Source organism: Notothenia coriiceps, unplaced genomic scaffold (genome assembly GCF_000735185.1).
Source record: "Notothenia coriiceps isolate Sejong01 unplaced genomic scaffold, NC01 NC01_scaffold00003521, whole genome shotgun sequence".
NCBI lineage: Eukaryota > Metazoa > Chordata > Actinopteri > Perciformes > Nototheniidae > Notothenia > Notothenia coriiceps.
Window position 1 is genome coordinate 434,712 of NW_011336222.1, and position 25,552 is coordinate 460,263.

General features: G+C 42.8%; 1 protein-coding gene across 5 annotated transcripts in view; it reads left to right on the forward strand.

Moving 5' to 3' along the window:
• Positions 1 to 2,498: 2,498 nt before the first annotated feature.
• Positions 2,499 to 25,552, forward strand: part of nav1a (neuron navigator 1a) — a 35,066-nt gene continuing 12,012 nt past the window's right edge. For all 5 annotated transcript variants that reach the window (XM_010766673.1, XM_010766674.1, XM_010766675.1 and 2 more), the window contains exons 1-6: positions 2,499 to 2,755; positions 16,934 to 17,072; positions 19,878 to 20,181; positions 23,097 to 23,877; positions 23,997 to 24,518; positions 25,175 to 25,216. In XM_010766673.1, the coding sequence (XP_010764975.1) occupies positions 2,673 to 2,755; positions 16,934 to 17,072; positions 19,878 to 20,181; positions 23,097 to 23,877; positions 23,997 to 24,518; positions 25,175 to 25,216 (1,871 nt within the window). In that variant the 5' untranslated portion in view covers positions 2,499 to 2,672. The remainder of the gene's footprint in view (positions 2,756 to 16,933; positions 17,073 to 19,877; positions 20,182 to 23,096; positions 23,878 to 23,996; positions 24,519 to 25,174; positions 25,217 to 25,552) is intronic.

Consider the following 25,552-nt stretch of genomic DNA (forward strand, 5'->3'; position numbering starts at 1 on the left):
GAAAAAAAAATATGAGCATTTTATGAGCATGGGATTTTGACCCCTCATGTAGACATATGCTTAATGCTGCGCTATACTTTACGGCCACACGCCGTTGTCAAGCAACGCTTATTGTTTAGGTCCTTTGAAAAGCAGTAATTAACTGTAACTTATTACAGGTTCAGCGAGCTGCACGAGACTGACGGGCTGTCAGGAGAGTTACTGTAAACTTTTGAATAAAGTAGTGAATCTACTATTAGTAGTTTGTGTAAATGCATTAATTATCTTTGTTTTTTTCATTAACATAACATAAATCTCACGTACCCCCTGCAGTACTCCAACGTACCCCTAGGGGTCCGCGTACCCCATTTGAGAACCACTGCTCTATCGTATGGACGGTTCGTCCGCACGAGGCCGTAACGGAACCGCGGAAACGGAGCCATCTAACGGTAACGGGTCCCAAGGTGGGTAGATCTGCGGACGAAATGCTCTGGGGGGCCAAACGGCTCCGTGTGTACGTCCTATACAATCATATCCTGATAACGATGAAGCCATAGCCCCGCCTCTCCCCACGTCTGCTACAGATGTTAGTGCAAAATCTACAGCTCCTCTACCACAACCATCAGCAACAAGTGGACATGGAGAACTACATGAACTACATGTTGCTAAATCCACGCGGAGAATAAACAGAAGGGCAACCAGGCAACCATGGCAACCATGCTCGGGGGGGTCTTCTTCCCTGCTTTTGGTGTATTTTGTGGCAGAAGTACAGCGCCACTTACAGGCCCGGCATATGTACTATAGCGTCTCCAGCGGGTCGAGCGGTCTAGTGTGGATGGACAAGTTTCTTGAGCCGATACCGTGTGGACGGAAGACTTTTTTGATATCGAATTCGATTAGTTTTTGTTTTCGTCTCTGTGTAGATGCAGCCTTAATCTCTTAACTTTTGTCTCACTTTTTCGACCACTCACACCATTTTCTTCACTGAAAAGACAGCGTTAATTATCTCCATCTCACCCCCTCCATTGTCTGTCTGTCTCTCTTTTTCTCACCCTTCATTCATTTATTGAACAGGCCCATCAGACAGGCAGATCTATTCACTGGGGTCCACTCAGTGCTTAAAGTGTTTAAACACCACTGGTTGTGAGGGGCAGAGCTCAGGGAGGGGGTAGTGGACAAATGATACCCACTCTATTCCACTGCAAGTCTCCAATAGCCAATACACACTTTGTTACAATAGAAACACTAGAGTCCTTTACCCTCCCTGCTTCATTATATCCTGATGGAGGCTGATTGCCACTGTTGGTTTGGCTATAAACCAGCATATCTCCCGACAGGGGGCAACTGTTGAAAGATATTTATGTGATTAACCAAAGGTGGTTATTTCAATGATATGTGTGATTATGGTTTCCCCATAATTAAGCCCATAAAGGTTTGCTTTTTATCAGTTGGCAGAAGTGAACATTATTTATTTAAGTTTGACAGTGCTGTGCTTAAGTATATCCATTATATGCCCCTTTGTACTTGTACCCTTTACATTTCTGGGGCATTCTTTGCTTTTACTCGACTACAATAGATACATTGCAGATTAAGATTTAACATACAAAACATATGGCTCGACATATGATTAGTTGTTACAGATTAAAGTATCCAACCGTATGAAATAGTACAAGTTAGCTCCATCTCCTCTAGCTTCAGCATCACTATGTCCCATCATTAATGATTTTCTAATTTTGCAATAAGCCAGGTCTGTAGTTGTAATAAATACATATCAGACTGGACAATCTGCAGCCCTTCCAGAAGTAATACAAATGCTGAAAAGGAAAAGCAAGATATAGGCTACTGAAGCAGGACATATCCCAGCCAAAGGCATGTTTCAAAGTATGGCAACCAAACATTTGTTCTTACAAATGATACATTAATTATGATTGCTGAAGCATGAAGACATTATTAACCAAAATGAAATGAAAGGCTGTATTTATCAATAACAATACTATGTTCTTATGGGCAATCCTAAAAAAATAGTTCATGAACTGTTTGTGCTTTCAGTCCCGTTCGACTTTGTCAAATATTGAATGCAAGGTTTGTACTTATATAGTAAAATGTTCGCGTCATGGTGTTGATACGTGTAGCCTACTTAATAAAGGGTCTATCACGGTTAGCCTATATAGTTGTACATTTAAATGAATGCGAGCCTTCAAAGCGTTGGTATCAGGGGGTTAACTCAGAGGTGTCCGCGGGCTGTCCCTTTTGCTGATTAGAGTTTTAAGAGTGTGAAAATGTCTTTGAGGTGTCGCATCAGAGAATGTGATGACTGCGTTTTTTTTTATCCTGCGGCTGAACGCGCGGTAAAGCCTTTATGTGTTTTTTAGTAAAGGCACAGCTGGTCGCGATCAGCGAAACGGGGGCCGGTGGAGGAGGAATTTGGGGTGTTGCCTTTCTATCCATGCCTCCCTTCCATGCTCATCGCACCTCCTTCGCTCCCTCCCTCCCTGGCTGAGCGTGTGTGTGAGAGAGTGTGTGAGAGTGGAGGCACTGCGGGAGCGGGGCAGTCAGTTAACGCTGCTGACTCTCACAGGCGGTTCCCTGTTATCAGCGGCGGAAAGCACCGGGTGGATTTTTCTCTCTCTTCTCTCAGCGCCGGGATATGCCAAACGGAAACAAAGCAGTGTGAGAAGCTGGACAGTTGTAGAATGAGCGGGCGCGTGCTGAACGGGAAAATGCTGCAACTCCCGGCTCCGCAGCGCGCGGGGAGGACAATGCACTTTCTGTCAAGGTAATAGATGCGATCTCATGTGAGTGAGAATGCCGGGGGTGACGCTCATTGACACACTGGTGACATTGCTTTTGATTGTTTTTTATCGCTATACAAGAGTGAGGTCTGATAGTGGTGAATGTGTTGGAGAAGCTCAGTGCGTAAAAAGCCGCAGCATGTCTCATTGATAAAACTCTAACAGCTGCATAGTGGTGTAACATTATTGTAACCGGCACATTAGGCTGCTATAGGATACAGTCTCTCAGTCTAGACGCAGAGTAGGCCTATATGGTGAGCGTATAGATGGAGCTATAGTCTGCACAGCATAAAGGCACAGACCTCAATGCGCAAATGTTGAATCAGTACTGTCTTAAAATTACGGTTAATGTATCCCAAAAGAAGCATCATTTAAAAAGCACTATGATGTGTCTTAGCCTAAAAGGACTGTCAAAGCAACGGGAACTGCATTACTGCAAATCATCTAATGACACTAGTAAAGTACTGATGGATTGGAATACTGCATGTGTACGCGCATAATGTGAGTGCGCGCCTTAAGTGTTTCTGTGATTTACGGTCGGCTGTCCATTGTTTAAAACTGCATGCGATGACAACTGATGTGATGGGGTCTGGTGGGCGGCAGAGGAAGGTATGCATGTGAGTGGGTGGGTGTGTTCGCATTGATCCGCTGCGGGACCGATCCGCATTCTGATCGGCTGACCTACATTTTGAAAGACGCCTTCGCCCGTATTTGTGCTGTGATTGGGTGAACAGCAGCAAGCCTCCTCAGTGCCATATTTGTGCCCACACATTGAAATTGTAAAAATGTATATATCTTTATGTGGGCTAATAGGCCTGCTGGTATGAGTGAGCTATTGGGGACTGAGGAGATGTACAGTATGAAAGACTTGTATTGTGACATAGCAAATAATTAATATATTGAGAAGTATCTGTGGATGCATTAAGACAACATGGAAAGAGATGTTGTTATTGATTATGTGTGTGTGGCTGTGTGTGTAGGGGAAGGTTTGAGGGTTTGGTGGGGGTCAACTTTGCTCTTTTTGGTCGACTGACCCCTAGAGCATCCATCGACCCCTTCATGTAAACCCATTAGAGCAGAGTGGCCTGATATTGGGGCATTAGACACACAATCAAAGCACACAAACACTTTCATGAGTAATCCATCGACACACGCTTATTTTCAGTTTAAGTCCCAGAGGCCCAGCCACACTGTTTTTATCTGTGTGTTTGAGTTGGTCGTGTGTTCTTAAACGGACTGGCTGTCAAAAGGCTGATAAACAATGATGGAGAGCAGAGGTGGTATTAGTAAGAGTATGTGTCGCGGCACATGTAGTGTGGGTGTCAGAATGTGTGCACATGCGTCTGTTTAACGAAACATTAAACATCCATCATTATCTAACAAGTTCCAGGCAACACAATGTTATGATCAACTGTATTAGTCATATTGAAAGCAAGCCAACATTAACTTGTCTGTCTTGTGTGTGTTGTCAACTGAACAATATACAAACAGCCTGCTCAGCAGGGCCCACCCCTATCTAGATCCACCGCAGATTACCAGCAGGAACTTGTTCCAAAAGGCTGATTTGCAACTTGACGACATCAGTGATTTGTGTTGTCACACCCAAATCCTCTTTGATTTAAAAAAAATTAAATAAAAATAGCACACTGGTAACTTTGATTCAAACCAGGCTTGTGTCATAGCTGATGTCATGCAGCTGTTTATGGGAAGTGTTGGTCACTGCAGCTCTGATTTGTTGAATGCATTAACAGTTTCTTGCCTTCACATTGGCTGCTTCATTTGAGACCCACTCTGGTAATTAGAGCTGAAGTCCGTAATGTTTTAAATTAGTATATCTTAATTATATCCATCTGTTTGGTGGGGAGCAGTGAGACGGTACATTCACCACGCTATTGAAAAATGGAAACGGGTTAGTCAGGTGGCACCTGTCAGCTGACAGCTCCAATGTTCTCTAACTTTGTCAATTTTGTAAATAAAGCTGTTTGTTATGTACGCACACAAACACACAAATGTTTTTGAGTAAAGGGTCAAAAATAGATCAAGTTGTTTTGGAAACACACTTTGCGGACTCAGACAATTGATAAACTAGACTTGGGTCAACGGCCTGTTGGTGAAGTTGTCGCACCCTCGTGCTTCCTGAACAGGTTTAATTCATCCTTAGCGCACCTACATGTCCACCCACCGGCAGATACATCTTAAAAGATTAGACATTGAAAGCCTTCTATCAACACAGGCGTATGATTTAAAGAAAAAATATGTCTGTACACATTGAAACTGCAGAGTAATGTCAAAACTATTTTAATCTCTTCTACTGGGTGTGCAGACGCTTGATACAGCACCAGACTAACCACGCCAGTTTATGTCTAACATTTTCACAAAGGCTTTACTTGACTTACTCCCCATTGAAAGCCTTTTCAGGTCCATTCACACACGGGTTGATTTTGGATGTCAAAACAGTTAAGGTCAGTGCATGGAAGACCAATATGGAGAAGAACACATGACCCACAAGTGTTCTGCGGCCTCTGACTCTTGTTGTTAAGTGAACAACTTGACTTGCACTGCCTACAAGGTCATTAGAGAGACCTGGGAGCGAAACAACAGATGCTTGTTGTAACCTGTGCTTGTAAGACACATGCACCTACTATTTTTTATTGGACACACAGGAGCCTGTGTTCACAAACAGAGCTCATATTTTCATGAGGTGGTGTTCCTGTGGTTTAGTGAGTTTCTCTGTTACATCAAAGTCAGAGCAGGACCTACAGCCAGACAACAGTGCACCGTAACAGGCTAAGAGAGAAAGCTATAAGCCTAACCTCAAAGACCATGGAAGGAAATAACCTCTGGATGTCATTTTCACCTGATATGGAAGTACTTTTAGGAAATATAGAGTTAGTTAAAAGTGCACACAATGTCCTGTATTGAAACTTTCAGAGTTTTCTTTGAGTTAAATGAAATGTGAGACCATTGGCAGCAAACTCAAGGCCGCAGCTTCTGGTTTTATGGAACCTCTGGACCGGTCACTATATTTTTGTGTGTGTCTGTGCACTTGTGTGATGGTATGCATATGTGCGTCTGCATATGTTGGAGGATTAGGGAGTGGGAACCCAGAATACACTCGCTGGAATGTGAAGTGTGTGTTTTGAGCGGCCCGAGGGCAAGGAATGTCTACAGAAACTCACTGTAACAACTTGAAGTGGCATGAACGGAGTGCGTGTGTTATCAGTGACAGCAGGTGATGGGTGCAGGTCCCCGCTGGGTGCGCCCCCAGGGCCGGTCAGTCGCCACCACATGTGTTCCAGAATGCGCGCAAAAAAAAAACATACAGCGACCTGTCTGTCCAACCCACAGCATGGGAGTAATGTGGTGTTTTAATAGTTGTCTGTTCTATCTCAGCCAGCCAGAAGACGTGAAAGAGTATCTCTGCTCCAGTCAATGGGCCTTTCATTCTTTTTTGTTCAGGTGTTGTTTGGACAACCTTTGGCAGGTGCTCACCAGCGCTCTACTCTGATCTGTAGCCTCTTTGTGTAGCATGATGTGATTTAAACATAACATACAATCATATTTAATTGAAATGTTCTCACTTTCCCACTTTCTTTGTATTTATGTCCAAACATATCTTCTCTTAAAACCAACTTGAGAGATACAGCTTTGCGCCTTAAGTACCATCAGCCTACAATCCACTTATCCACGCCTGTCAGCACAACATTTTACATCTCACAGCAAAATGAAAACTGACTGCTGTTGTCTGTACTAATCTGCAGGATTAACACATAATCAAGTTGTGACAGTAGCTAATTAACTGTCCTCATTAGTAAATACAAAACTGACCATAACGTTATTGGCAGAGGAGGGAAAAATATGTCTTTGTGTTGGGAGAGGATGCACCCTGACATGTTATTTACAGATTTGTAGCAGTTGTTGTGACTGAGGCATGTTGAGCCACTGCCCTTTTCCCAAGAATGGCTTAGATCATGCTGACTTCATAGCTCCCCCATCTGCTGTACTATATGTGCATGCATATGTGTGTGTGACAGTGTAAGCTGGAGGGAGATAGTTCCCTGTTGTGATGCATTTGATAATGCTTCAACGGCAGTTTCCTCATTACTGTAAATGAACACCATCGTACAATTTTATGTCAATATCAGTATTAGACTTGGCTCTGTAACATTGTCTCTTCCTAAAACCGGGTTAGCTGTATTGCCTTTCATTCTTTGTTATCGTTGACATGTCTGGAGGGAGCCCAGAGGAAATTCTACCCCAGGATCCAGCCCCTGTCCCGGGCCTCTGCGTGCCGGGGTTCCCCTTGTTAGCCCCGCCCCAGTTCTTAGCCCTTGAGTTGAGGCTGGGAAGCGCTCCACACTGAACCCCAGACTGAACTACTTATGGAGGTGATTTAAAACGCTGTTCCACCTTGTCCCGGGAGTGCTGTCCCTCTTCTGCTTCCTGCTCTCGTGTAGAGAAGAAAAGGACTTTGGAAGAAGCTCAGGGTACTTGTGGAGTCAAGGGTTATTGGGTCATATTTGAGCTCTGCTGGTCATCACATTCATAACTCACTTAGAAATGTTAAAGTCTTGTGAAATCTAGCATGTGTGACCTTATGTCTTGTACTCTTTACACCAAAAATCACTGAGTGGAGGAAATGTTAAACTATTCTCTCTCATTCTTATTTAGAAGTTTTGCAATTCATGCTAAAGTTGAAAGGGAATAGTTGATATTGTGGCTGCACATATAGCCCTGCATCAGCAGTGTTTAGACTGGGGGCAGTAACCTTTCAACTTTAACCTTGTTTCAGCTTAGTGAGAAATAGACAAGTACAACAAAGAGCAGTTTGTGTCTGGTGCCTCTCAAAGAATCATCCCCACACCTCTCCTTGCTCCTTCTGTTTTTCCTTATTGGGGCTTACAATGTGAGAAGATCAAGCTGACCTAGTTGGCGTCAGCATGATCAACAGTCACACGCGTTTTGGATCCAAGAGTATTTCACCACTCAAAGTTCCTTATATGAAGCGCGGAGCCTTCCACCGTTCCGTCTGTCCTGTTTCATTTCACGGGGAAGAAGAGCCAAGTGGACGTGTTGAACTCGGAGCAAACCTCGTCCCTCCACCCTGGGGAGGTCATGAAGAGGGAAGAGATTAAAAGATAGATTTGCTGTCTGAGGAGAATTTTGCTGAAGCAATTCCTTCTTTTCCTAAGCTCTAAAGTTTTAACCAATCTATTTCCACCTCCCCCACACTCAGGAGCCCTGACGCGTCTTAGTGCCTTTTCAGTGCAGTGACATTCCATCAAAAAGCCCCAAGCATTTGCAGAATGTGTCCCCATCCCGGGAAGGAAACCTTGGAAGAATAATGTTCCTCCACACACAGACACACACCTTAAAGCCAATAATACACAATATAGAGTAACCCTCAGTGGAGCAGTGACCTGAGCATAGCTGCCGTTTCCAGCATCTACTAACATCACACACTTCTGACAGCTAATTCAAGCTTCTCTCCAAGGGACAATGTCAATTTAGTGCAATCGGATGTGTTTGTGAGTGTGTGTGTGTGTGTGTGTGTGTGTGTGTGTGTGTGTGTGTGTGTGTGTGTGTGTGTGTGTGTGTGTGTGTTTGTGTCGGATGTCTCTGCGCGTGTGTGTGTGTTTGTTTGTGTCGGATATCTCTGCGTTTGTGAGTATGTGCGTGTGTGTGTCCTAAACCCCCAGGCCATTGCTGGATCTGCCTGTCAAAAGCACAACAAGGTTTCTCCTCTGTGATGGCCATTTAGGGATGTGACCTCTTATTTCCCCCTCCCACACGCACACACACACACATATATATATATATATAATATATTACTTATATATTACTAATATATATATATATATATATATATATATATATAGGCTTAACGGACCACTATCCGCGGACCCTGGTCTGCTCTGATCCTGTTGGCAGATGGAATTAACAGTAATTACGAGCTCATTAACTCCAGCCCTTTCTGTAATCCTCAATAATGCCCAAATACTGCTGTGTGTGTGTGTGTGTGTGTGTGTGTGTGTGTGTGTGTGTGTGTGTGTGTGTGTGTGTGTGTGTGTGTGTGTGTGTGTGCGTGTGTGTGTGTGCAAAAGACTGTCCAAGCAGTCATCACACATTGTTCCATTCCACATCATGGAAAACGGAACAGAAAGGAAACAATAAATAATAACGCTAAAGAGGAAATTAATTTCTCATTTTATTATGTACTAAACGGCCAGCTGCTTGCACGATGTCGTTTTTAAGTCAGTCTTGTCAATGATTTACTGTTAGTGTTTAACAATGCAACTCAGTAGAGAATCTCCATTGGGTTGCTAATTAAAAGCCATTTTCTTACAGCTGATTAGTCATACTCTAAGTTCCCAAGACAAGCCCAGACAACAACATGTCATAATAAAAAAATGGCAATTTAGGAGTGAAACTAAAAGTTAGCACAGCGTGTATAGCAGTGTGTCTTTTCTGAGAACATATTGTGACTGCACTGCAGCAGATGGATGATACTTTATTAGAATAAGGAACTGAAATGACATTTATAATCATCTGCCTGCATCTGAAGTCTGCATCCCAAACAGGAAATGTACACCATGATCACCATAGACACAATATTACAGTCTGCAGTGGCTGTCTTTACTTTACCTCCTGTGTCAGACTTTGAGGCTTTCAAGATATAAGAAGGACTTGGCCTGCAGATGGATTTGTTCATAGCCGTATATGGTGCAGCAGTGAAGGATAACTAAAATATATTTGATCTACAGATAGTTTGAAAAGGTTATCCAGCCACACATAATAAATCTATAACGTCCCAACTTCTCCTATGTCTTCTTACCAAAATCATTTTGTTAGAATAGTCTGCTATATGCTTGAGTACATTTTTATATCATTTATTTTATCTCAAAAGAGACAATTTACTCCACGTTCAAAATTAGCATAAAGGCTTTCCTTGTCTGGTGTTGTCAGGCATCCCACAATAATAATTATAATGATTATAATAATTATAATAATACAACTGAATGTACAATAGTTAAATACATAATACACATAAGCCACCAAGGTGAATCACAAATCTGAGGTGTGTGTTTTTGTGTGAGTGTGTGTACAGTAATTGTGTGTGTTGGCTTCCTGACGATAAGCTGCTGTAGTGGTCCAGGGACCCATATTGTTAGCCATCTGTGCACACAGGCCACATATTCTCTCTCTTCCAATCTCATCAGGTGAATGCCCACCCACAGAAAGGAGATTTTAAGATCACACACAAAATCAGCAGGATTTATACTATAACAATTGTGAGGTTTAATTTACAGTACAGCATTTTTAAATACTTTTCCAGTTGGTCAGTGCATCCACAACTGTGTTAATAGAGAATAAGCATCACATGATGGCGGGTGTGGCCCCTTCCAGTGCAAATTGGTCATTTGATCCTTTGAGTGTGTGTGTGGATGTGTGTTACAACAGGGTCATTGTATATATTTGTGAAAACATCCCTGTTGCATCCACTGTTATGCCTCCAGACTGAATCCAGACAAATATCCAGAAAGGAAATCCATATTGTTTCTGTTAAATATCAAATGTTCCTTTTAAGTTAACCACTTAGCTGATCTCTTCCATTGAGATTGTGTTTGTCAAATTGTGTAAAGATGATTAATTAATTATTTATTAACCGTTACATCTGCTGTGAAGTGAAACGTTGTATTTTTGTGTTAAAAGTTGGGTCTTGTATTTAAGTTGGTTGGTTTTTGTGTATAGGCAGATTTGTCCTCTCTATGTCCCTCACGTGACACAGAGGCCATGTCTCCTGCTGTTGTCTGCCTCTTCAAACAGATGTGAGATCTCTCTGCGTTGTACAGACAATGCACCTCTACGTATAGCACCAGTGTCTAATGATTTCAGCAGGCCTTTCATGTGTGCCCCCTCCGGTTTGTGAGCCGACTGCCCAGTGCCATCCTGGCAGTGCCCTACTTTCCATTTGCCTGAAAAGGCATCACTAGCACCAGGAACTCGTCTGATATAGCCATTTTGGGTTCTGCCATGTGACACTGGGGATTTTAATAGGAATGGAAAGTTCCTGTCTATTGTAGGACTGCAGAAACACTTTCCATGCTTTTATGCAACCGAGACAGACGGTGTCAAAATATCATCCCAAATAGAATGTGTTTAACCCCGTGAGGGTAGAAAGAGTTGAACCCCTTTACTCATCTCACCATTACATTTGAACTGCTTCATTCACTTGATCTTAACCTTTAGCTTCTGTTTATGTAATATTGCTATCATGTGCATTAAAGGGTTTTCTGGTTAACAAGAATGTTATGTTTACATTCATTACCACTGTAAGCATTGTATGACCCCTTAAGGCCTAATAAACGTCTCATAGAATGTTTGCAAAGCCGTCAAAAACGTGTATTTTATATCTAGTTTGAGGTCTTCTTCTTCACTTCCTTTGTCAGTGCATGGCAGCATTTCCCGTTACCACCACTTGTTGACCACTGGAACAATGTGATATTGGTAGGACCGTGTACTGCGTCATGCACAAGATAAATGATCCCCTCAAAGAAAAGAACCTTTACCAGAGGTCTAACACTCCACAGGGAGCCTTAAAGGGGACAGTACTGAACGTTTATAATCATTTCACCTTGCTGGTCCGGTTAAATATTTGGCTTTTGTTTCTATGTGAGCTATAATTAGATCGCAAGATTGATAATGACATTTTGCTTCTCCTTGGTATTGATCGGTCATTTACTGGCAGGCTTTGCATAAGTGCACTAACATTCTATATAATGTGCTTTGACTATTGATCAGGTAATTACTTTGTTGTTGTTGTTGTTTTGTTATTCCTTTCTTTGTTTGACAGGAAGACTGTCTCCTTCCATTATCACTACTCATCTCGTAACCATGCAGCAAAGTCAAGCATTACATCGTTGTATCCATTTTGATTCTACTTGTCACAACAAAGCGGAGGATCACATTCCTTTAAATTGCCTCCATGCAGTTTTAACAAATCTTTGTTGAGACGGAACAGCTTATCAACCAATACTGTTAAGTCTGCTCCCTGGGCCTGGCAAGACTCCAACTCCCAGCCATCACTGCTCCCACAAACCGCAGGCAAAGCTGCTTTGTCAGTAGCTTTTTCTCCCTCCTGGTGTAGTGTATTTCTTTCTTTTACCCATCCCTCACCCTTAGAGAGGTCAGGAGAGAAGAGGAGACAGAGCGAGAAGAGAGGCAGAGCTCTCATAATGAGCAGCGAAAAAAGGCCATTCACATTGAGACCGGAGCAATTAGCTCCATCGTCTGAAGAGTGGAGGAACACAGAAAGAAGCTTGTTAATAAAAGCTGACTATTAAGCTCAGCAGTAGCTATTCAGCCATTCTCTTGATATTTTCTGAGGCTCAGTGTTTGTGTGGGTGTGCGGGCTCTCTGCAGACGTTGACGGACAAAGAAATCATGTCTCTGTGGAAGAAGGATGTTGTTGGTAATCACCACCATGACCTTTATCAAATCAAGAACATTTAAATAAAATATTCAAAGCATTTGAAATATTCTGCTGCTTGCATTATATATTGCCACTTTCTGAGTGATGACGTATTCTAAGTTTGCTCTGGGGTCATTGTGGCTTTTAGAGTAGGAAAGCACTTGTGTCCCGCTGGCTCGGGGTTAGGGACGACAGTATTCAGTGGTCCATGTGGCATATCCTCAGCTCAGAGGGATGATGCATTTTGCACATGGTGCAGAGACGGAAATCTTCGGTCAGGTGAAGGTGAAGAATGACTTTAATCAAGCTCTTCTCAGAATAATTGACACTTATTGCAGCCTAAATCGAATCAAGATTGATATTTATTTTGATCATGGGATTATAGTCACAGCTTCCCATTTTTCAATGACCTGCTCCTCTCCCTCCAGCTGTGCTCAAAAGCTTGTGATCTGGTTTAAAGTCACAATAGCCCAATGACATTTAACATCCAGAAGGGCATTCGAATGTGGTTTATGGCCATGATTTATTTCTGTCCTTTAATAAATCACACAATAATTTATATGTGTTTCAAATCTGTAGCTGCTGGGTTATATTTTGAGTCTTGAATGAAGATATCATTTAAGGCTGGCTTTTTTAAATGAATACAAATGTGACAGGGAAGTAGCTTTAAAATGTTGCTGGCTGTAAGACATAAGCTTTTCTGTGAAAGGGGTGATGTAGATGAATTGGGTGCTAATATTATCCCCCAGTCTCTGCAGCTGCTGCTAAAGAATGAAAAAAGATAAGATGGAGCGAGTAGAGATTATAGGAGTTTTTAAAAAGCTGCTGGTGGAGGTTTTTAGGGAGAGTTGAGAGACCTCTTGAAAGAGTTCCTCATCTCCTGAGATTTTGAGGATGTTTTCTATGTCTTCAACAGCCCTTCTCTTTCCACTTTAGCTCTCTCCTTTCTCCTCCCTCACACGCCACTTCAGCCTCTACTCTTGAGTGCCTCGTGGTTCATCGCCCTCTTTTCAAGCTTCCTTTTATCCTTCCTAGTAGAGTTGAGGACTATAGATGGCAAACAAGAGCTGGAAGACATGCTGGTGGATTTGGTGCAGCCGTATTTTGTCGAAAGCTGATGGAGGATATCAGGTTTTGGCCTCGAAATGAGAACGTGCTTTCTGGCCAACTACTTTAAGACTGACTGGGAAAGTGTGCATTTGCATTAGGCCTAAAACCTTCAGCAAATCTTTTCTGAGATCTTTTGGAACTTGAGCAAAGGATTCCTACTCACACAAACCCATGGTCCATTGAAGTCTGATTGAACATCATTTCTGCAGATTAAATCTGAAGACATTGCCAAGACAGTCTGACTGAAATACACACACATAAACAAACTGTATGATTCCTTATGTTCCTCTTGGCAGTCACATTGTCTCAACCCGCTTTGATTAAGGTCCGTTTATTAAAAGTGAAATAAAATACTTTTATAAAAAAATGATTAATTTTTCTTTTTTTCCCTTTTTTTTTTTTTACTTCTAAAACCACACTCCAATGGAAACCCAATCTTTTGCAACTCAAATGCCATAACATCCGTAGTGCACATATGCAGATACAAAAGATTAAAAATACCAATTTATTTCAACACATCGTCTCAACCCTTACTCTTTCTCTTTACTTTCCGAGAGTATTTCACCCGTTAAGCTGGTGCTGTCTGTGATGTTTGACCCCTGACCTCGTCCCTCTCCTCTGCGGGTTCCTCTTTTTACATCTGTCGTCTGAGTGATACCGAACGCAGCAGACACTGTTTTTGTTCTGTTTCCTATCAGATCTGAATTATATATCATCGTCATCATTCAAAAAACCTCTGGTGGACACCAAAATAGCTTTGAAGTGAATAACAGGATATTAATAAAGGTGTAAACCACAGCTGTGTTGAGGACGATTATCTCAAAGAAATAAGTTGAGGAATGAATCACATCCACTCCAGATAACAGCAAAGTTTATAAGTTCCTTAGCACATTTCTGTACTCGGGAGTAATAGAAACATCGTATAAAACAGGAATCTCACATCCGATTTATACAATTACATCATTTTTACAAGGTTGTTAAATCTCTAATTGAGTCTTAAAATGACATATTTTGTTATAAAACAAATTGTTAGATCATCTGTCGGTTGATAAGATAATTCAACTTTTTCAGCGCATATCTTTCTGAGTTTTAAGTCAAAAATTCAGCAACAAACTATTATATGAGCTTACTATAGTTCAATAAAGAACTTGTAAACTTTTATTTGAAAACAAAACATGTGGAGCTTTATGAAGTTTACATGTTCAGGAAGTGTAAGTCTGCTCTCGGATGTGTCTATTCCAATCGTACATTTGCTCTTTAACCTACTCTGGCATATAGACAACGCAGCGTGACAGCCACTTCAGACTTAAAATCTCGTCTGCTCTTTTTTTGTGTCTACATATCCACAGGCCAGATAGGGAGGGCTTTCCCTTCGCCCCTCTCCCCCTGATCCCCTTCCTCAAGTCCCCCAGGGTACAGAGTGACCCACACAGGCACCCATCCGGAAGGCACAGTCGCTTTCTCTCCCCGGTGCCACAGTATACATGACCTCATTAGCAAGACCCCACCCTCTTAACGTGTTTTACACTACAGTAGGAATATCAGTCTAACCTATTGACCCTAATAAGATACAAAACCCCAACCCCCTAACTTCCTTAGCATGACCTACATAATCTATACGAGCACATGTGGATGTATACCACATACCCAAACATCAGATGTGTCTTTTTCTCCCCCACTCATTCCTAAAAGTCTTTGTGTTGAACCAGATGAGACATATGTTTCAACTATAATATGCTTGATAGGTCATATTACTGTAGCTATAGAAGGTCATATATGTTATCACCGCACAGGAAATGGTCAAACATCAATCAATCACAATTGATTTGTCAAAGCAGAAATCCAAACTGAATTGCTTCAACTGTGCAGTCCTACAGGAGATGAAGAAGTCTATTAAAGATGTAGAAAGACCAACTTCTCAACTGACCATAGACAAAATCTAAAAAAATATGATGCAGTCATTAGATATGATAGTATTAGCTTTATTTCATGGGACTAAAATAAGAGAACTGTCAGACAAAACAATAAGTACAACAAACCCAAATATATGCATGGCAAATCAGCAAAATAACAATGAAATTACACAAAAAACTGGATAGTGTCCTAGTTGGTGTTCAGATTCTGGCAGCAACTTCGTAAATGTTTATGGTTCCTTCTTGGTATATGGCACAACAGTAGTTGACCATAGTGACACATTAGCGTATTATTAAATATATCGATATATATTGACTGAACTAGAAAAGGTTTAGTTGAATGTTGAAGAGAAATGGGTACATAAAATGTTCAACATTGGCTCCTGAAATAGTTCCTGAAATGCATCAAACATCTGACCTTCTGGGTGCTATTTTTCTTCAATTACATCAATACGTTTGTTTTTAAATATACATAAGTAAGCTCTTTAGAACAGACTCAAGCCTGCACACTTTCCCAGTCAGTCTTAAAGTAGTTGGCCAAAAAGCACTTTCGAGGCCTAAACCTGATATCCTCCATCAGCTTTCGACAAAATACGGCTGCACCAAATCCACCTGCATGTCGGGATTTTAAGAATAATTAATATTGTGGGTGAAGAGAAAAGCAGCTAAGCAGAGCAGATGTATTCCAAGGGAACAGACTTCACAGTCCTGGCACAGACTCCTCTCCTTCAAGCACTTGTGGGCGCATGCATCAGTGTATGTTCTCCAGTGCTATTTTTATATGTGTGTGTGGGCTGAGATCATTTCAAGAGCGCTCCAAACTTCAGTTTGCTAGTGTGAAAGTTAAGTATATAGAGCAGGCGGCGTTCTAAATGAGGTCTATGTCTATGAATATTTAATCAAAAGACAAACGGGAAGACATGGAGCCAAGTGAGCCAACCGCTGATGTAACTGAGCCGGTGGAGCTGCGAGAGTTCAAGCAGTGTATAACCTCAAGGCAATATCCAGTTAATTGTAACTGATTGTTTTGTTTTTGTCAGATATTCTTGGGCATAAGAGCATTTGGTGGAATGTGATACTCGATCGATCTTAACAGGGAAACGGAATTAGCTTCTGTCCGCCCTTGGAGTTGGAAAATATCTGTTGTCTTGATCAAGGACACCTTCAGAAAGCTGTATGCTTGGGGCATTGGGGATTACACTCCTGTTTCCCAACCGGTGACTTCTACCCAACGACTCGGCCAAATTTGTACACCCTAAAAATAAGAGCACATCTCCACCGTCCGTCTGGATTGAACCTGCAATACACTAACAGTCTCGCATTCAGCACAGATGCACTGTTGTAAGGATGATGAAACAACATTTTTGATCACAGAGAATAGCAAATAGCTCCTAACTACAAGATAAGGCCCGTTAATTCAGTGGTTACCAAACATTTTTAAGACCTACACCTTCATTAAGTATGCATTACCTATCTATTGTAACCATTGATATAGTCTTTGTTTTAGCTAAATGTTTGAGAAATAGTTACTTTTAGATTATTATCTGAAATCACTAATTACTTTCAAATGAGTTGAGCTACTCCACAATATTTCCATCCACCCTTTGAAATGTTTTTATCTGTGTATGTATTCTCTGACACATTTTCTTTTTCATTGTTTCTTTTAGTTGGGACGAGAGCAGTTCCATCAGCAGCGGTTTGAGTGACGGCTCAGACAACCTCAGCTCTGAAGAATTCAACACGAGTCCCACTCTCAACTCCCTTCCTACCACTCCCATCGGCTCTCGCAGAAACTCAGCCATCGTGGTAAGTCACACACACAGATGGACATCCACCTACTATCATGTTATATAGATAGATAGTGTGTGTTGGTTACATGAGCATTGATTCAGCTGTTAATCCAGTGAGGTGTTGATGAGGTGCTGAATGATGTGTCATACACCCTGTCAGTATAGAAAGGACACACGTTTACACAACAGGCAGCAGGACACTGGCATCAGAGACAAAGCCTGATTAAGTATTCTACACACACCCATTATATGTATCACGTCTGCAGCAATCAATGTTCGCCGCAGCGCACATACACACATGATGCTGCAATGTTTAAAAAGGCTCCCTTTTGTTCCTTGTGTTTTTTTAACTGCAATAAGAGCTCTTTCTTGCTATAGTAATGAGGCTTATTATGAAGGTTTTGGAGTGGATCATCTGAAAATGATCAACTAGTGTGACCGTAGACATAGTTGTTGGTCATTCATGTAGAATAATCCATTCAAAAAACATAATACCACGTTATTGCTGCTTGAAGGGTTCAGGTTCACACATTTCTTTAAAGGATTTAAACCACCTGATTCAGTTGATCTGGACTTCTTTTGCTCAGTTCAATCGTATAATAAGCCCCTTGAAACCACTGCTTGATATCTTTATGTTAAAAGTACCTTGAAGTGTACTTACATACACTATGTGAGCTGTAATCTTAAAAGATTGCTGTGGAGCCTGGAGGTCTTGGGACTCATGACCTTAATGCTTATAAAACAATCTCCTTGAGGTTCTTTAAGGCTCAATGGGAGCTGTAAAGGTTTCAGACAGTGTGTGTGCTTGTGAGTGTCTGATGTAGGTCACACCTCCGCAATGTGGCGGATGTAGTGGGATATAAGAGAAAGAGAGACAACCAGAAATGGAGGGAAATTGATAGAGTAATAAGCCAGAGGGAATCAGTGTAACCATGGCAACTGAAGTACAGGGATGCTGAGCTTGCTGGTCTTTGTCTCCTCCTGTATTTTTGAAGGACAGGTCTAGAACGGCCATCTGCACACACACAGACACACACACACACACACACACACACACACACACACACACACACACACACACACACACACACACACACACACACACACACACACACAGGGCCATCTGCAGTCCTGCATCCGGGCCAGCGAGCCGCAAGAACCGGGTTGCCTCCCTCCACGCCTGGTTGAAGTAGTCATAGCAACCATAACCCCCCCCTATGGCATCATTACCATGGCAACCAAGCATCACCTCATCATGCACCCCACATTGTCTAATACACATGGCTCAATGCTCTCTCGCCATTCTCAGCTCACAGCTTTTTCTTTATCGGTTTCTCTTCAGCTTTGTGTCCCGAAGTAATTCTTTTGTCTACATTTCCTCCTCTTTATCACGCCACCTTTTCCCTTTTTGCTCCTGTTGATTTTAATTCCCTCAAAGGCAGCTCTGGCTTTACATCCATTCCTCATCTCTCCCACATATTGCATAATGCGCTCAAAAAAGGATATGCGCGGGGGGGTGAAAGACAGGGGCTCTAAGAAGAAAGGTTTGACGGAGAGAGTGAAAGCCATAGATGTGTGTGTGTAGGTGGTTCAAAAGCCGAGATTTCCTCATTTTGCACATGTAGGTGGATCAAGTAATCAAATTACCTTGTTTTCCCAGTACCTCTTTTGTGTGTGTGCGCCTATCTGCCTATACTTTTATATTATTATCATGTTATTCCACGGCTGGACAGATGTCTATCTCGTCCCTGCCTGTTTCAATAATCAGGGAATGTGTGTGAGGAAATGACAGTGTTTTATCAACAAGGTCTGGTCAGACAGACACCCACTGACACACACACACACACACACACACACACACACACACACACACACACACACACACACACACACTGACACACACACTGACACACACACATACACCCTTACTCAACTCTGTTCCTCAAGTGATGTGAACCTGCCCATGGGGTCTATTGGTTTTAATAAAAAAGGAATTCAGCATATGAGTCCTCATGAGAACGGCTGGGTGCAAGGGCCTGAACTTGCGTGCACGCACACACACCTCATGAGGCATTGTTCAACTGTCAGTCTCCTACAGGGGGGAGAATAATCTACCTCTGTAGTCATATCCGTCCCTCCTATCAAGCCTCGCACACTTAAACAGGGATTGTGTGTTTTGTATTTTTTTACGAATCTAAACTGACTTCAAGACTGAATGCTACCCAAAATTATTTTTTACTCTCTCAAATCCTTTGTCGTTAATTTCAGATGTATTCACAACTTACACACACAGAAGACCTTGACTCAATAATGTCCACACAAAAGAGTTTCTTGGTTCACTCGGTTGGACATGCTTTTCTGCTTCGAAAGCATCAAGATGATGCAAAACTGCTTACATTAAATTAGGATTTCAATAAATACACAATGTTTTGCATACATTTTCCAATGAGTTGTGCCATTGCCTCATTCTTTCCAGTCTCCTAAACTAACATTGATTGTGTCAGAGAATGAGTCAGAAACATCCAAGAGAAGCCAGATGTTTTAGTTACTAAAAAAGGTTTACTATAGAGGTGGGGTTTGGAGTACTACACTTAAAGATGGATATTGTTTTATTATATTCTTACCAGTGGCACACAAAACATTTAATTGCTTACCTGTAATATACTGTTCCTGAATAGAAGAGATATAAAACACAATAATGGCTCTTTGTTCTCTGTGTACAGAAGTCAGATCTCACAGACTCACCTCTATATATAATGTTATAATATAATATGTTCTTGTCACAGTGTCTCTAAGCATCTGTCTGTATTTGTCATTCAAGATGCGTACAGATGCAGAGAAGCGATCACTGGTGGAGAGTGGTTTGTCCTGGGACGCTGACGATACCAAACCCGGCCGCGAGAGCCATGGCAGCAGCGTCTACGATACTGGAAGTCTCAAATCTGAATCAGCCAATAAATGGAAAAAGACACGGACGCCGGGAGAGGGCCTAGAAGGAGGGAAGGGCGAACTGAAGAAACCTCACACCCTGGGTCACGGACATATATTGAAGAAAGGAAGAAACCCACCTGTGGGAGTCACCTCGCCGATCACACACACCTCTCAGAGCGGGCTGAAAGTGGCAGGTGAGAGGAGAAACACACATGCACCCACAGTCACAGTGAGGTGTAATATATATAGCGCGCTGAGACAATAGCTAAAGGCAGGAGGACCTATAGGTATAGTTTCATAACTTGAGCACACTGACACATTGGCTGTCTTTTAATATTCCCCTTACTCTGGCAGTCTCACACCCCCGCACAGACACACTCTCTGTCTTTGTCCCACACATTCATCCACAGCTGCAGCCCACCCTCCAGGCCTTTAGAAAGTGGTGCCATGTATCAAACGCCCATCACCACCCACTCCCTTCCTGCCAACTCACCACACACACACACACACACACACACACACACACACACACACACACACACACACACACACACACACACACACACACACACACACACACACACACACACACTCACATTGCACACACTGACCATCAGTGTGTTTTTTTCGTCCTATTGGTCCAGCCTTTCCTTTATTTTTGTACCGGACAGAGTGAATTTATAGCGCTTAAATAAAGGCCTTGTACCCAAAACAACTGGACCAGAGACAGTGTGTGTGTTCATAACAGGCTTCTGTGTGTGTAAGTGCAGACCCATTTGAGATTGTGCCAGCCTTAAAGAGTGTCACCCATCGCACTTAACCCACACACACACACTCTCAATCACCCGCACAAAGAGCACAATAGTGCCGATTGTGCAGCTGCTTTTTAAGCACACCATCTGGGTGCTGTTTACGTTAGCGCACACACACACACATACACATGTACACACATAATGGACAACAACAGGATATGAGTTGTGCCAGTCTAGATACATTGTGTCTGTGTAAACGGCCCTCTCTCTGTGGGACTGTCCTGTGTTTGCACTGCCAGCTGTTGAACTGACAGATATGCCAAACAAGTGTGTTGAACCAACCTGTGATCTGTGTGCCCGCCTGTTATTGTTATTAATGCGAACAGTATGAATCTGCCACCAAGGCTATTCATTCTTTCTGCCACAGAGTTTCAGACTCTAATTAATCAGATGATGAAAACAAGTGAAAGCACACTCAAAGGTTGAGCAGTGTGGAGGAGCAGCAGACCTTCTTAGATAGCTGGAGACAGTCTCTACAGCTCATGCTGGAGATCAGTTTATTGCTGAGGTTTTGCTGGATTCTGTGTAAATATGTGTGTTTCTGCATTTCTGCGGCATTGTAGGAGACAGAGTGTGAAAAGAAGACACTAGATTTCTAGGGATAGATAAACACTTACTGTATACTAATTCTATAGTACATTGTTTGCATTATATACAGTACCAACCATATGGTTTACTATTTGCATTAGTTTGGTTTATTTTATGTAGAGCTGTCAGTGCTGATGCATCAAGTATCTTTCTGTTTCCTCTCTTTCACATGCTCTCACACTGACACCTGTCGGTACATTCAGCTATCTAATACATGTTTACATACCTCTTACATAGACACAAATAAACTGTATCTTAACAACCACAAATTTAAGTACACACATGTTTATGGTGTTGATGGAAGATAATGTGGAGTCTAGAGCTAATGCTCTCCCTGGGAAACTGCTGTGAGTCATTTACAGGAATATGAGTGTTTGTGTGTACCGGAACATCATTTCATACTGCTCTCCCTTCTACCACAGTGGCCTTAAATAGAAGAAGACTTAGAAAGGGGAATATAAATGAGCCGGACAGCAGTGTTAGAAATGTTATGCAAAGGATTTCTCTATCTGTATTCAGTTGTCTATCTCCTCAGACATGCAGGCCCCTTGCGTTGAGACGTGTGGTGAATCATGGTGTCATCTTAAATCCATGCTGACTGTGTCAATCTGCGAGCTTCTCCATCTCCACAGCCAGTGTCAGTAAATCAGGCTTCATTTATGTCAAACTTAATTTCTAGGCCTGGATTCTGTCACTTTGTGTGCTAGCTTCTCATTGCCCTCTGGTAGTGTGTGTTTCAGCAGCTAATTTTCTTGGAACGTGCAATGTTGCGGTTATACGAGGGATTGAGTTTATTACTTGACATGTAAATTCAATTTTCACATTTACAAAAGAACTCCAAGTGCAGTGTTGTCAGTGTTACATTCCTATAAGATCCAATCACTGAGCTGAGTGTGTGTGTGGTATATATGTCTGGCCCTTTGCGTGTATATTTTTCGGGCTTTTTCAATACCCTTAAGTGACTCCAGATGTCCCAAGGCAGCACGCTGGTGGGTCCCATTCAACAGCAGTTCTTTGACTCTGTTAATGCCTTGTATATAAACCTCTCATAACAACTCCCATTAGATACAAATTAAGAGCGTGGGTAGTGAAGGCTCGCAGTTGGGTGGGCGGTGCATACAGCGCACATCTGTCTAATATTTTTTTTTCTCATAATAACTTCCAAACAAGTCCAGTAAGTTAGCCAACTGGGAAATGTACAGATGGGAACAAAATCACATTATTTTCCTTCAACCTCCTTTCCACAAAGTTATCACGCACTCCGCCCTTTTCCGCAAAAGACATCTCAAGAGTGGAGAAACTCAGTTATACTGGGTGTTTCATGCACTTTTGTGCCCGCAGACACGCTTCATGAATGTGAACATCAGTTTTCCACAGCCATGCTGCTCATGATAATCTCGGCCCTCTGCAGCTGTGACACACAGACGTGCACTTACTGGAGAGCCAGAGAAAACAGTTTTAGTTCATCAGGATGGAAAAGAGGAGTAACCACATGATAACAGTGTGTGATGGTGAAAGTGCCTGAAAGTCCTGCCTACTCACTGTCTGTCTGCTCGGACAGGGATGTGTTTTTATCAGCAGACAGTCAGACCCTGTAGGTGGGTAGATGAGATCTCACTTCCTAATATGGCTTGGTTAGTCTCACTCACCAACAGAGTCTGCTCTGGTTTTAAACTTTTCTAATGTTTTTTCCTTCTCTACCTCTTTAGGTACCGTAAAGTCAGATGGGAAGCCAATGGATAAGTCTCGGTTGGCAGTGAAGAGCTCTGGCCTTCAGCGCTCCTCTTCTGATGCCGGTAAAGAGCAACAAAATGGCAGCGGTGCTGGTGAGCAACGTAAACCTCCATCCGGCCTCCTCCGGCCCTCAACTGGTGGAAGCTTTGGCTTCAAGAAGCCTGCCACAGCAACTAATAATGGCACAAACAATACTAGTATGTGTGCCTCTGCAACTGTGGGGAAGATTCCCAAAACGTCGGGTATTCCTGTCAAACCAGTGGCAGTCGGGGGTGGTGGTGGAGGACGTAAGACGAGCCTAGATGTTTCAAACAACGACCATAGTGGTTTTCTGTCTGCAAATGCCAGGACGTCTCTCCAGTACCGCTCTCTGCCTCGTCCAGCAAAGACAAGCACCCTGACTCTGACTCGGCCCAGCTCAGCTCGCCCAATGAGCACCACCATGGACACCAGCTCATCACTGACCAAACCGCCCCATGGCTCCCGGCTCAAAGAGCCCGCCTCTGGGATTGGTTCAGGGTTGAGTAAGGCAGGTGGTCGTGGGATCCATAGTCACGGTCCTGTCAATCAGACAGACAGAGAGAAAGAGAAAGAAAGGGCCAAAGCCAAAGCTGTAGTGTCTGACTCTGAGTGTGGAGGCGGGTCTCTGAAGGGCAGCCCTACTCAGACCCCCTCAGAGAACGGAGGGAAGCTACAGGGCCTGAGACCTCCCAGCAGTGGGAAGGGCCTGGATCTGCCCTCACCCAACACACACAGGTAAAGCTTTTCATGTATTAACACAGAATACACAGTATGTGGTGCAATATATGAGTATTATTCAACACAATTTCACTCATGGATGTGTAATGCTTTACATTGTCTGTTTTTGTCTTTAGATTATCTGGGATTCGCAGCCTGGCAAAGCCTCCATCAATGGCCCAGCTTGACAAGCTGAACTTAAACAGTCTCGAGATGGGAATCCAAGACTCCCTTCCACCCAAGATCCCTCCGTACTCTAAGCTTCAGGACCTGGCCAGCTCAGGAGGCAGCTCCACGAGCCCCTGCCTGACCCCCAGCCCTGCGCCTTTACTCAATGTGAACTCTTCGGCCTGCTTCTCAGGCTCAGGGACTGGGTTGGGGCCCCGGCAGGTCTCCTCTCTCGGGGTTCAAGGGGGCGGAGGGAGCACCTCCCCACTGCTCTACCCTCGTCTGTCTGGGCTGCATCGCAGCATGGAGTCACTGCCGCTCCAGATGAGTCTAGCCCCAGAGCGCCAGGGGAGGGAGAAGAAGGGGGAGAGGGAGAGTTTGGTGAGGGGCTACACCACATTAGAGTCCCGGCACAAAGATAGACATGAAGACAGAGGCCCTCCGGCCAGCTGGAGCTCTGGAAGTAAAGTCTCATTGTGTCTCACGGACAGGTGAGTTTCAATAGTCTGCACCCACATTACTTAGACTATATACTAACTGTACATGCAGATGTTTTGTTGTTCCTTTTTGTAATGCTGCTATCTACTTCCACCAACTGGTCAGCTGAGGAACTGCACCCACATTATTAACTGTTCAGGGAGGCAGCAGTGATCAGCGCAGCTCTTTGATATCTTATTAATTGTAATTTATGCAACAATCATGCACACTCCCCCCCCCCCCCCCTCCCTCATTCAGTGGGCACGTGGAAAGGCTATTCGCTTGGCATCATCACTCATCATGAGATGATAAATATTGGCTAAAAGATAGAATATGGTTTAATTAGAAGGATTAAAATCATATTTACATTATGTACGTACACAACAAGTTAAGGCAAACACACACACACACACACACACACACACACACACACACACACACACACACACACACACACACACACATGCACACTCTAAGGGGTTTGTCGGCTATTATTACTACAGGGCTATTATCAGTGTTGTACAGGCCCCAATGACTTAAGTCGTAATTACGGGCTGACACCAGCTGTCTGCCAGTTGTGCGGAGCGTCTTTGTGCCTGCTGCCTGTTTTTGAGAGTTTAATAACTCCCTGCAGCAGTCGCTAAATAATGTCATTGTTTAATCTCCACAGTTCTCAAAGAGACAGAAACACACTGCCAAAGAAAAGTTTAAGGTAAGAGGACACACACACAAACTCTTATACACACCGCACTGTCATGAACTGATAGTTTGAAGCAATTTTGGCACAGTTTCCTAATTGCACACAGAAAGAGAAACAATGGATCCTCAGTTAATGACAGATTGTGTTAATCCTCATCATTCCTATCACTTTAAAAAAAGAATCTTCAAACCTTTCAAAATGGTATCTCTGTGGAAAGACATTGTCTTTCCACAAATGTATACATACTGTTACTGGCTCAAGCATATGAAGGCAGTATATAAAATGTAATAAATAGATATATGAACAATAACTTTAACTCCTACGTATTCATACATGGATCTAAGCTTT